General features: G+C 41.2%; 1 protein-coding gene across 1 annotated transcript in view; it reads right to left on the bottom strand.

Annotated features, from left to right (window-relative positions):
* Positions 1-907: 907 nt before the first annotated feature.
* Positions 908-14243, bottom strand: part of LOC109885136 (A disintegrin and metalloproteinase with thrombospondin motifs 7) — a 47266-nt gene continuing 33930 nt past the window's right edge. Inside the window, exon 8 of the mRNA XM_031817904.1 lies at positions 908-1740. Within this exon, the coding sequence (XP_031673764.1) occupies positions 1593-1740 (148 nt within the window). The 3' untranslated portion in view covers positions 908-1592. The remainder of the gene's footprint in view (positions 1741-14243) is intronic.

Raw genomic sequence — 14243 nt, 5'->3', positions numbered from 1 at the left:
TAGGGTTCTATATGGCGTTGCCAACTAGGGTTCTATATGGCGTTGCCAACTAGGGTTCTATATGGTGTTGCCAACTAGGGTTCTATATGGCGTTGCCAACTAGGGTTCTATATGGCGTTGCCAACTACGGTTCTATATGGCGTTGCCAACTAGGGTTCTATATGGCATTGCCAACTAGGGTTCTATATGGCGTTGCCAACTAGTGTTCTATATGGCGTTGCCAACTAGGGTTCTATATGGCGCTGCCAACTAGGGTTCTATATGGCGCTGCCAGCTAGGGTTCTATATAGCGTTGCCAACTAGGGTTCTATATGGCGTTGCCAACTAGGGTTCTATATGGCGTTGCCAACTAGGGTTCTATATGGTGTTGCAAACTAGGGTTCTATATGGCATTGCCAACTAGGGTTCTATATGGCGTTGCCAACTAGGGTTCTATATGGTGCTGCCAGCTAGGGTTCTATTTGGTGCTGCCAACTAGGGTTCTATATGGCATTGCCAACTAGGGTTCTATATGGCGCTGCTAGCTAGGGTTCTATTTGGCACTGCTATCTAGGGTTCTATATAAGAGGCATGCATCATCACTACAAGAGACTATTGTCTGTCTAAGCCTCAGAAAGCGCAGCGCGTACGCTGTGAAGCTGATGGAGCTGACAAGAGGTATTTTTCACACTGCAAAATCACAAATAAAGCAGAAAGCATGTCTGTTGTAGTGTGACATCTTTCAGTATGTTTGCATTAAGATGGAGACACTGTCATGTCTTAGAAAATAACAAATAACATATTTTATGGACACAAACCTATGACCGGAAAGGGTGTATGATGTATTGAAATAGATCCTTTATCTAAGTTTACTTAGGAACCAAACGCGTCTCTGACGCTTGTCTCTGAGTCTCAGATAGATTGTAAGCAGTGATGGAGGTTTTGTTTATTGATCTGTGATTGAAACATTCTAAGTACCATCCACATACAACCCTCTCATATCTAGGCTATTTGGGTAGATGGTAGATTGAAACATTCTAAGTACCATCCACATACAACCCTCTCATATCCAGGCTATCTGGGTAGATGGTAGATTGAAAGTGGATACATCATTGGTGGAACTGCTCAATTTGAAAGCATCAAGCAACATGGAACAAAGAGACCATGGGACAATTAGAATGCACTCATAAATCACTGCATATATCCGGTACATATTCCCTTAGGTCCTTATTGGGGTGTAGTTGTGTTATGGATTCAAGGGCCATCAGTGGCACAAATGAATTGAGTGGAATTGTAGAATAGGGAGTTAGAGACGGGAAAGAGACAGATAAAGTAGTTTGAAGGGGATGAGGAGAGAAGAGCGAGAGAGAGAATAAAAGAGAGAAAGACAGGATGGAGACGGAGAGAGAGGCAGAAAGAGAACAACAGATAATTCTCACTATGTTTGCATTCTCTTTTCCTTTGGGAACATTGCATTAAGCCTGATTGAATGATGCATTGTATGGTTTTCTATATACTATCATTTGCATTATCATTACAAAGTGTGAGAGAGAAACAGGGAGAAACTTAGACAGAATGATGAGGTCATCAGTGTGGGACAATAGAATTAGAACTCACTCGAGGAAGCGGGTGATATACTGGCGGCTGCAGCGCGACCAGCTGGGGGTGGAGGTGCCATACAGGAGCTGTGGAGACATGATGAAAGGTCTTTTCCCAATCGGCTCACAGTCATTGCCGTTCCCATCATGCTGAATCCCAAAGCTGCGGCATAGAAGCACATCCCACAGAGAGAAGGGAGAGTGAGTGGACCCTGCATGGACAATTTGACATGTATACAGATATATAGGAATATATAGACACACACACACAGAGACAACACAGTGGACAACTATACAATATAATATCCATTCTCAAATATACAGTATACACCGACTGGACAAAACATTAGGAACACCTAACTAATGGATTGAAGTGGATTTAACAGGTGATATCAATAAGGGATCCTGGATTCACCAGGTCAATCCGTCATGGAAAGAACAGGCATTCCTAATATTTTGTCCACTCAATATATACACACACAGCTGATGCAGAGTGTATATTGAGAGGCCACTGCCTAGGCAGGCTGCCTAGACACACACTTTAATAAGCACACGTATGAACGTACACATTCACACAGTAGAGAGAGACCAAAGAGACAGACATGTACTGTATTCACATCAAATGCTGCCAGAACCTGCCTTGGAAAGCTCACAAAATCCTTTGACAAACATGTCTGGCAGCAGTCTTGGTGTCTTTGTAGTGGGTAGCATAGCCCGCTAAGCTAACGCGACACGTTGCTTTCATCAGTCGCCGGACTTCCAGATCTCACACAAGCGTTAACCGACCCAGTCCCATTTACCCCCTATGGCCACTGAGCGGAGTATTTAGAAACCAATCTGAATCACACTAGGGGGCTTAGCAATATATGGCACCACCAACCAATATCACAGCTTCACTCTGTGATGGTCTAAAGACTCCAAGGCGAGGGCTGAAGCCTCAAAGACGAGGCAAACTCACTTTTAATTGTATTTACATACCCTGTTGTTGCATGTAGTAAAGGGCCCCTTTCCAACAAATGCCTAAGTCAGTACTGGTTCAGTTAGAGCTCTTTAAAAAAGAAAGCAGGACACGTATAGAGACATGCTATACATTGACTGGAGTTGACCTCAACTACTATCAAACTCTATTAGGTTTTGCATTCATACACAGCATTGATAAGGTCCACTCCCTTTGAATTAAGGCTTTGACATTGACACTGATGAAACCTGACGGGGTGAGACGTTTGTCCTTAATGGAATAAACAGACGTATCTTCAATCACCTTCATCCAAAAAGAGTGGACCTTCATTTTCTTATTGGGCATTTGGATCTACGCACCACATAGCGAATTCATTTAACTTGTGTGCTGCACGACTTGTTTTCTGACTTAACTAACTTGCATCACAGTATTCCAATTCTACACTATACTTCTATTTTTTATACTATTTACTTTTTAACTATAACCATAAAACACTTGCATAACTTAACATTAGTTTGAATGAGTACCACAGGAATACAGCGGTAGATGTTAAAAGTGGTCCTGCTCCTTGGCCAATCAAGCTACAAGACCAACTTAATTAACATATATGTTCAAGCTATCTTAACATCAAATTATTTCAAACCTTTATCAACTATAATTATATAAAATGTGCATACAGTCATGGCCAAAAGTTGAGAATGACAGAAATATACATTTTCACAAAGTCTACTGCCTCAGTTTGTATGATGGCAATGTGCATATACTCCAGAATGTTATGAAGAGTCATCAGATGAATTGCAATTAATTGCAAAGTCCCTCTTTGCCATGCAAATGAACTGAATCCCCCCCAAAATAATCCACTGCATTTCAGCCCTGCCACAAAAGGGCCAGCTGACATGTCAGTGATTCGCTCGTTAACACAGGTGTGAGTGTTGACCAGGACAAGGCTGGAGATCACGCTGTCATGCTGATTGAGTTCGAATAACAGACTGGAAGCTTCAAAAGGAGGGTGGTGCTTGGAATCATTGTCCTCTAGTTTAAACTGACAGATTATTAAATGTTTTCTATTATGCTAACTAGATTTCAGCAGGGGGAGAGGACAGCGACCTTATGGGGTTTAAATCATTCAAGCTAGAGACACCAAACCAACTTTCTTATGTTCAGGCTATCCTAACTTCAAATTCTTTAAAATGTTCATCAACTATATAAATGTGCATTAATTAGCATAAAATAACCTACTGATAGTAACTCTTTAACCATTCAAGCTAGAGACATCAAACCAACTATTACATGATGAGGCTATCCTATCAATCAATCCTTCACAAGCACAACACATATATATATTCTCTACCTCTACCTCTCTCTCTCTCTCTCTCTCTCTCTCTCTCTCTCTCTCTCTCTCTCTCTCTCTCTCTCTCTCTCAAATTGTATTCGTTTTAACACCCTCACTTTGCAATGTGTTAGCTCTCCTGGATAATTTTGCTATTAAAGACCACAATATAGATTTGTTTGTGTTCTTGAGTGTACTGCCATTGCATTTGTGTGTGGCTGTATATGCTTTTAATTGTCAAAATACTTATTTGAGAGGGGGATCATTTCATAGACATATTCTGTTATTATTCACAAATGTCATTGTGCCCACATCAACAATATGTTTGTGTCAATGCATTGGTGTTTGGCTGTATGTGTTTTTGATTGTCTAATTAGTTTAATTCCAAAGTCATAGTGTCTGCCTCAACAACAACAGACCCTATTTCCAAAGCCATAGTGTCTGCCTCAACAACAACAGACCATGTTTCCAAAGCCATAGTGTCTGCCTCAACAACAACAGACCATGTTTCCAAAGCCATAGTGTCTGCCTCAACAACAACAGACCATGTTTCCAAAGCCATAGTGTCTGCCTCAACAACAACAGACCATATTTCCAAAGCCATAGTGTCTGCCTCAACAACAACAGACCATAATTCCAAAGCCATAGTGTCTGCCTCAACAACAACAGAACACTGAGGACAAAGAACATCATTAATAGGTTCTAAAGGGGTGGAGGGACCAGAGCAATGTCCCATGGTATCACATTCCACAGCTCCTCTGTCATTCAGGTACGCATTGAATGCTTATCAAATACTTAACATGTTGCATTCCCTCTGCCACACATTATAACTAAGCAACACAAGGGTGGGATGGGCTGTACATAAATCCAACACCTGCCTGTTATTATTATTTAATTAGGATATATTCTCCATGGGTGTTTGTGTACAATGTATCCTAATTGAAGGTGTCTGGGAACAATGCATTGTCATTACTGAGGCCATTTGGGGACAATGTATTTGTATAGCTGTGTTTGTCAGCAGGGTATTTATAAGGCTAGACCTAATACATGAAAGAACCACCTATTTTTGTTCATCACATCACACAATGGAGATGAGACACCATGCTGATTACTCTACGGCTGCGTTTAGACAGGCAGCCCAAATCTGATATTTTTTTCACTAATTGGACATTTGACCAATCAGATCAGCTCTGACAAAGATCTGATGTAAATAGATCTGATGTGATTGGTCAAAGACCAACTAGTGGGAAAAATATCAGAATTGGGCTGCCTGTGCGACGCCTGTGTAACACTAATCAATTTGGACCATTTCTGTTGCAGCAAGTTGCAAGCTGTGACATCTCTAGCGACCTTGCTGATACACAAAGGCAAAGCAATTCAAACAGAACATGCAATCCTTTCATACATCACATAATTTTTCATAAATGATTTGTTTATCCAAATGTTTGGTAATTGTAACAGCATTGATATAGACAAAATTCTGGCTGTAAAATGTAGCTAGCCAAAATGTTGCCTATTTACCAACCATGTTTAACAACAGCTAGCTGGCTAACCAAGATAGCGATGAGCTAAGCTAGCTAGTGCAGTTCTTGTTGTACAATTTCAGTTGAAACTTGACAGGGAAAAGTCTGAGTTCACTTATAAAATGACATTTATTAGGCCTCCTGAGTGGCGCATCGGTCTAAGGCACTGCATTGTGGTGCTTGAGGCATCATTACAGACCCAGGTTCGATCCAGGGCTGTATCACAGCCGGCCATGACTGGGAGACCCATGAGGCGGCGCACAATTGGACTAGCATCGTCCTGATTAGGGGAGGGTTTGGCCGGCCGGGATGTCTTTGTCCCATTGCGCTCTAGCGACTCTGTGGCGGGCTGGGCGCCTGCAAGCTGACTTCAGGTTGCCAGGTGTACAGTGTTTCCTCCGACACATTGGTGCGGCTGGCTTCCGGGTTAAGCAAGCATTGTGTAAAGAAGCAGTGCAGCTTAGAAGGGTTGTGTTTCGGAGGACGCATGGCTCTCAACCTTCGCCGCTCCCGAGTCTGTACAACCTTTATTTATTTATTTAACTAAGCAAGTCAGTTAAGAACAAATTCTTATTTTCAATGACGGCCTAGGAACAGTGGGTTAACTGCCTGTTCAGGGGCAGAACGACAGATTTGTACCTTGTCAGCTCGGGGGTTTGAACATGAAACCTTCCGGTTACTAGTCCAACGCTCTAACCACTAGGCTACCCTGCCGCCCCAAATAGGATATCACGAAAAAGGGGTAAAAGTTAAAAAATGAATACAAAATAAACATGACAACTGGAACGGAACGATATGACGAGTCATGTAAACTTGTTTGTGCTTACTGACTGTAAATTGTATCCAGTCAGTTTCTATTTCGTGATGATTCAATGCAACTATGTTGCAGGCAGTTTGAGGGTAACAGGTGGACATAAATTGCATCCAGGTTGCTTCGTATGACATCAGCTTTAGTGTGAAGAACTCAATATCTGAGTGAGTTTGGGCATGTGGTTGACTGTACGTGTGAAGAACAATATCTTAGTGTGATGTTGTCAACAAAGAAGATTAAAAGGTGTTGGACAATTGGTAGCAGAGCGACATGAGATATCAGACAGAAGCTCTAAAGCTTTGTTTGGGCCACCTGGGTCTGTTTTTCCTCTTTCCTATCTTCCAAAATAGAGAAGCCATTTTTGGTGTAGACTACTCTTCACTACCCACTGAGCACACCACATCACTTCAACCTGGATAATTGGGTAAAATTTGGTGTGAGACCTTGGATAAATGAGATTCACTCACTCAAAAAATACAGCTAAAATGTTGTGGAATTTCCAATGTGTTATCACTATTCGATCAACCATCTAAAAGCACAACCAAATTACAATGGAAAAGTTGTCACCCAAATGTCTATCCCTGCGCTTCAACCACTTAAAAGGACAGCAAAGCTCAAATGGAAATACAATGTCAGATATGTTATTTATTTATACAACAGATTGCGTTATCAAAACTAAATGCATGCTATTCAATCGATCACTGCCCGCACCTGCTCGCCCGTCCAGCATCACTACTCTGGACGGCCCTGACTTAGAATACGTGGACAACTACAAATACCTGAGTGTCTGGTTAGACTGTAAACTCTCCTTCCAGACTCACATTAAGCATCTCCAATCCAAAATTAAATCTAGAATCGGCTTCCTATATCGCAACAAAGCATCCTTCACTCATGCTGCCAAACATACCCTCGTTGAACTGACCATCCTACCGATCCTCGACTTCGGTGATGTCATCTATAAAATAGCATCCAACACTCTACTGAACAAACTCGATGCAGTCTATCACAGTGCCATCCGTTTTGTCACCAAAGCCCCAGACACTACCCACCATTGCGACTTGTACGCTCTCGTTGGCTGGCCCTCGCTTCATACTCGTCGCCAAACCCACTGGCTACAGGTTATCTACAAATCTCTGCTAGGTAAAGCCCCGCCTTATCTCAGCTAACTGGTCACCATAGCAGCACCCACTCGTGGCACGCGCTCCAGCAAGTATACCTCACTGGTCACCCCCAAAGCCAATTCCTCCCTTGGTCGTCTTTCCTTCCAGTTCTCTGCTGCCCATGACTGGAACGAATTGCAATTGCAAATCTCTGAAGCTGGAGACTCACATCTCCCTCACTAGCTTTAAGCACCAGCTGTCAGAGCATCTTACAGATCACTGCACCTGTACATAGCCCATCTGTAAACAGCCCATCTACCTACCTCATCCCCATACTGGTATTTATTTATTTATTTTGCTCCTTTGCACCCCAGTATCTTTACCTGCATATTCATCTTCTGCCGATCTACCATTCCAGTGTTTAATTGCTATATTGTAATTACTTCGCCGCCATGGCCTATTTATTTCCTTAACTTACCTCATTTGCACTCACTGTATATAGACTTTTTGTTTTCTTTTGTTCTACTGTATTATTGACTGTATGTTTTGTTTATTCCATGTGTAACTCTGTATTGTTGTATGTGTCGAATTGCTATGCTTTATCTTGGCCAGGTCGCAGTTGCAAATGAGAACTTGTTCTCAACTAGCTAACCTGGTTAAATAAAGGTGAAATAAAAAAAATATTTAAAATATCTCTGTGCCAAATGACCTGGATTACAGTTGAGACTACAATAAAAAGTATTACATTAAAAAGTGATCAATACTGTTGGAGAATCTGGTCAGATTATTACAGGAACTGTGAAGATTTCCACCTGACCTGCAATGACCTATTCATGCTATCTTGAACATACACACTTTATATGATAACATAGGTGTCACACCCTGACCATGATTTGCGTTGTTTGTTTCTATGTTTTGTTTGGTCAGGGTGTGATATGAGTGGGCATTCTATGTTGTATGTCTAGTTTGTCTATTTCTATGTGTTTTGGCCTGATATGGTTCTCAATCAGTGGCAGGTGTTTGTCGTTGTCTCTGATTGGGAACCATATTTAGGTAGCCTGTTTTGTATTGTGGTTGGTGAGTTATTGTCTATGTGATGTTAGCACTCATTTTCTAGGTCGGTCGGTCGGTCGGTCGGTTTAGTGTACTTCGTGTTTTTCCGTCTTATCATTAAATCATGCATTCACACCACGCTGCGCTTTGGTCTCCTCAATACAACGATTGTGACAATAGGAAGACCTTTCTATAGTTGCAGTAACCTCACAATGTGGCCATGGATGTGTTACTAATTTTAAGGTTGATTGTTACATTAGGTTGTAACGCAAGGCCATTTTACAGAAGTAATATTGCATTGTGTTTGGTTGACAAGGCATCAAAATATTAACATTTAAAGAAGATGAATCTGCTGCAGGGTTAGTTCCATCTGAGCCACTGGCTTAATCACATTCTTTAACTGAGTTGAAGACGTGAATCCAACATATCATTTGTGAACATGTTGACAAGTTAATAAGATAGTTATTGTATTTCAAGAGTGATATTGACTCGTGTTTGGTTGTCAACAAAGCCAAATATCAACATTGGAAGGAGATGCATCTTCTGTTTGGATAGTTCCATCTGTGCCAGTGACTTGGCATGAACTCCAGGTTGTCTACAAATGAATAATATGTTGGATTCGAGTCTCTATCTTGACTGAAAATCTAAGTTAAAGAATAGGACTAAATCAAACCAAACTTGAAAAAATTTGAACTGATTTAGCTTTTTTAATTTTTAAAACTTGGATAGCCAGGCTAAGTCCGTTGCAAAGATGGAACTAAACAAGCGGACAATGAAACCCCTTCAAATGTTGATATTTGGTTGCGTTAACAACCAAACAACTCAATATCACAAAATATGATTCCATTTTAAACCAACCAGAGCGTGTAATCCTAGTCCTATGTATTGTTGATGTTTAGTTGAATTCTGGGTTCAATTGAAAAAAATAGCTGTTGATGACTTTGCAAATGCTATTTTGGTCTCAATAGAATCATTGAAGATATGAGTGATAAAGTATGGTCACATTTAATTTACACTGTTAAACCTACTCTATGGAATTAGTTCGATAGCAACAGTAAATCTATTTAGTTTTTAAGTGGAGATCTCAACAATCATTCCCAGGATAGCACATTGGTAATAGTCAGTGACAATTATCCTAGCTAAACTGGGCTTGGTTAAAACCCTGGATTAGAATCCAAAGGGTAGCTTGTAGATAGATCAATTCTCCAGTAGGAGGTGCTACACAGCCTATTGTTTTTTTTCTTCTGATAGCGGAAATAAAATTGAAGAGCTGACGTTGTTTTAGAAAAGGTACACATTCAATATATTTATGTTTGAATATGTTGAAATTAGGTAACCATGATAACATAGTCCTGTGGTTGAAATTTCAACCTCTATACAAATTGGCGTCGATTACCTTTTGCACACCCAATATATTTTTCACGTAGATTCCACATCACAATAAGTTGACAAATTACGTTGAAACAACGTTGATTCAGACAGTTTGTGCCCAGTGGGTACTCATCACTGGAAACAACGTTGATTCAACCAGTTTGTGCCCAGTGGGTACTCATCACTGGAAACAACGTTGATTCAGCCAGTTTGTGCCCAGTGGGTACTCATCACTGGAAACAACGTTGATTCAACCAGTTTGTGCCCAGTGGGTACTCATCACTGGAAACAACGTTGATTCAGCCAGTTTGTGCCCAGTGGGTACTCATCACTGGAAACAACGTTGATTCAACCAGTTTGTGCCCAGTGGGTACTCATCACTGGAAACAACAGGTATTCAATGACGTGTAACACATCACAAACTTTTACAGATGCACAATCTGTCAGGCTATATCACCGCCTGGTACGGCAACCGCACCGCCCTCAACCGCAAGGCTCTCCAGAGGGTAGTGCGGTCTGCAAAACGCATCCCCGGGGGCAAACTACCTGCCCTCCAGGACACCTAGAGCATCCGATGTCACAGGCAGGCCGAAAAGATCATCAAGAACAACAACCACCTGAGCCACTGCCTGTTCACCACACTATCATCCAGAAGGCGAGGTCAGTACAGGTGCATCAAATCTGGGGCCGAGAGACTGAAAAACAGCTTCTATTTCAAGGCCATCAGACTGTTAAACAGCCACCACTAACATAGAGAGGCTGCTGCCAACATACAGACCCAAATCACTGGCCTCTTTAATAAATGGATTTAACAAAAGGTATCACTATTCACTTTAAATAATGCCACTTTAATAATGTTTACATATCCTACATTACTCCTCTCATATATACTGTATTTCATAGCATCCATTTCAACTTGCCTATGCCGCACGGCCATCACTCATACATTTATATATATTTACACATTCGTATCCCATCCCCTTAGATTTGTGTGTATTAGGTAGTTGTTGTGAATTTGTTAGATTACTTGTTAGATATTACTGCATGGTCAGAACTAGAAGCACAAGCATTTCGCTACACTCGAATTAACATCTGCTAACCATGTGTATGTGACAAACAAAATTGGATTTGATTTGAGTGGATAGAATGTGTTCGCTGGTTGAACAAAAACATGAAATATGCAGTGGGGAAGAAATAGTGTAGTTTAAATTAGATGTTCTGTGTCTGTTTAGCTAGTAAGTTGATGATTTAGTGAATCCCTAGGCACATTGACAGGATTTTTTTTTTTGCAAAAGCAGAATTTAAATATCGTATATAGATAATGTTATGCATTTAAATGCATTAAAACATCGAAGTGCTGGTAAACAGAGGGCAGAGAATATTCCATGTGCAAATCCAATACCCACTCTGATGCACTATTCATAAATGAATTGGGTGTTTTGTTCTGTAAACTAATCTATTCCTAGAAAATTTACTAACAATATGTGAGTATATTTAATTAATAATTCAAATACTGTCGCAGTAAGGACCATTTTGTGCCACTGCAAATAATTTCATGAAGAATAAACTAAGCAGATAATTAATTAATTGTCAAATCTCGACATCAAGCCATTCAAATATGACATTAATTGTCTTCTTGATTGATAGTCCCAGACACTCAACACACACAGTGCCTTCAGAAAGTATACAAACCCCTTGACTTATTCCACATTTTGTTGTGTTACAGCCGGAGTTAAAAAAGGACTAAATATATTTTTCCTCACCCCGTCTACACACAGTACCCCATAATTACAAAGTGAAAAAACATGTTTTTAGACATTTTTGCACATTTATTGAAAATAAAATACAGAAATAACTAATTAACATAAGTATTCACACTGCTTTGCTATGACACTCCAAACGTAGCTTCCTTTGAACATCCTTGAGATGTCACTACAACTTGATTGGAGTCCACCTGTGGCCACCAATAGTTTGGACTTGATTTAGTGCACGTCAGAGCAGAATCTATACCATGAATTCCAAGGAACTGTCCGTAGATCTCAGAGAGAGAACTGTGATGAGACATACAGTGAGCTCCAAAAGTATTGGGACAGTGACAAACGTGTTGTTGTTTAGGCTCTGTACTCTAGCACTTTGGATTTGAAATGATATAATGTCTATGAGGTCAACCCCCCCAAGACATTCTAACCTCTCAACATTTCAATTACAACCTGGGAGGTTGGCATTTTTGGGAGGGTATGATATTTGTGCTAACCTTCCAGGTTTTAATTGAAATGTTGAGAGGTTAAAATGTCTTGGGGGTTTGACCTCATAGTCATCGTATAATTTTAAATCAAAGTGCTGGAGTAGAGAGTCAAAACAACAACACGTGTCACTGTTCCAATACTTTTGGAGCTCACGGTATATCTGGGGAGCAAAACAACGTGTCACTGTTCCAATACTTTTGGAGCTCACGGTATATCTGGGGAGCAAAACAACGTGTCACTGTTCCAATACTTTTGGAGCTCACGGTATATCTGGGGAAGGGTATCAAATATTTTCTAGATTGTTGAAGTTTCCAAGAGCACAATGGTCTCCATCATTGTGTAATTGAAAAAAAAAAAATGGAACTACCCAGACTCTGCATAGAGCTGGCCGTCCAACCAAACTGAGCAACCGGGCAAGAAGGACCTTGGTCAGGGAGGTGACCAAAAACCCAATAACCCAATAACCACTGACAGAACTACAGAGTTCATTGGCTGAGATGGGAGAGCCTGCCAGAAGGACACTAGTCTCTACAGCAATTGATCAATCTGGGCTTTATGGTAGAGTGGACAGACGGAAGCCACTCCTGAGAAAAAGGCACATGTCAGCACGTCTGGAGTTTCCTAAAAGGCACTTGAAAGATTCAGATAAGGCAAAAGATGCTGTGGTCTGATGGAACAAAAATGTAACGATTTGGCCTGAATGCAAAGGGATATATCTGGATAAAACCAGGCACAGCTCATCACCCTTCTAACACCATCCCTTCAGTGAATCATGGCGGTGGTAGCATCATGCTATGGGGATGCTTTTCAGCAGCAGGGACTGGGAGACTGGTCATGATAGAGGGAACAATGATTGAGCCAAATACAGGAACATCCTTGGTAAGATGCTACTTCAGAGTGCAAACGACCTTAGACTGGTGCAAATATTTACATTCCAACAGGACAATGACCCCAAGCATACAGCCAAAGCAACGCTAGAATAGTTTCAGAACAAGAATGGGAATGGGAAAGTCCTTTAGTGGCTCAGCCAAAGCCCAGACTTGAATCCCATTGAAAATCTGTGGAAAAACTTGAAGACGGCTGTTCACCGCCGCTCCCCAAGTAACTTAAGAGTTTGAGAAAATCCCCAAATCCAGTTGTGCAAAGCTGATCCAGACATAGCCTAGATGACTCAAAGCTGATCCAGACATACCCAAGATGACTCAAAGCTGATCCAGACATAGCCTAGACGACTCAAAGCTGAACCAGACATCCCTGAGACGACTCAAAGCTGAACCAGACATCCCTGAGACGACTCAAAGCTGATCCAGACACGTACCCAAGACGACTCAAAGCTGATCCAGACACGTACCCAAGACGACTCAAAGCTGATCCAGACACATACCCAAGACGACTCAAAGCTGAACCAGACACATACCCAAGATGACTCTAAGCTGACCCAGACACATACCCAAGATGACTCTAAGCTGATCCAGACATACCCAAGACGATTCAAAGCTGACCCAGACACATACCCAAGATGACTCAAAGCTGTAATCGCTGCCAAAAGTGCTTCTACAAAGTATTGACTAAGGGATGTGAATACTTAAGCAAACTAGATATTTATGTAATAACAAAAATGTATAAAAACATGTTTTTGCATTGTCAATATGGGCCAGTGTGTAGATGGGTGAGGATTTATATATGGTTTTATCCATTTAAAAATGTGGAATACTTTGTGAAGGCACTGTAACACTTAACATTCAACCCATAATCGCAGAGAAGATGGCAAATCAAACACATCCAAACAAGTGATGCATCCAACCAAGTGATACATCCAACCAAGTGACACATCCAACCAAGTGACACATCCAACCACCAACCATGTGACACATTAAACCATGTGACACATCCAACCAAGTGACACATCCAACCAAGTGACACATCCAACCAAGTGACACATCCAACCACCAACCATGTGACACATTAAACCATGTGACACATCCAACCAAGTGATGCATCCAACCAAGTGATACATCCAACCACCAACCATGTGACACATTAAACCATGTGACACATCCAACCAAGTGACACATCCAACCAAGTGACACATCCAACCACCAACCATGTGACACATTAAACCATGTGACACATCCAACCAAGTGATACATCCAACCAAGTGATACATCCAACCACCAACCATGTGACACATTAAACCATGTGACACATCCAACCAAGTGACACATCCAACCAAGTGACACATCCAACCAAGTGACACATCCAACCATGTGACAC

This window comes from Oncorhynchus kisutch, unplaced genomic scaffold (assembly GCF_002021735.2).
Source record: "Oncorhynchus kisutch isolate 150728-3 unplaced genomic scaffold, Okis_V2 scaffold1190, whole genome shotgun sequence".
Classification (NCBI taxonomy): Eukaryota; Metazoa; Chordata; class Actinopteri; order Salmoniformes; family Salmonidae; genus Oncorhynchus; species Oncorhynchus kisutch.
The sequence above is the reverse complement of the archived record's forward strand: the minus strand, read 5'-3'. Positions and strand labels throughout refer to the sequence as shown.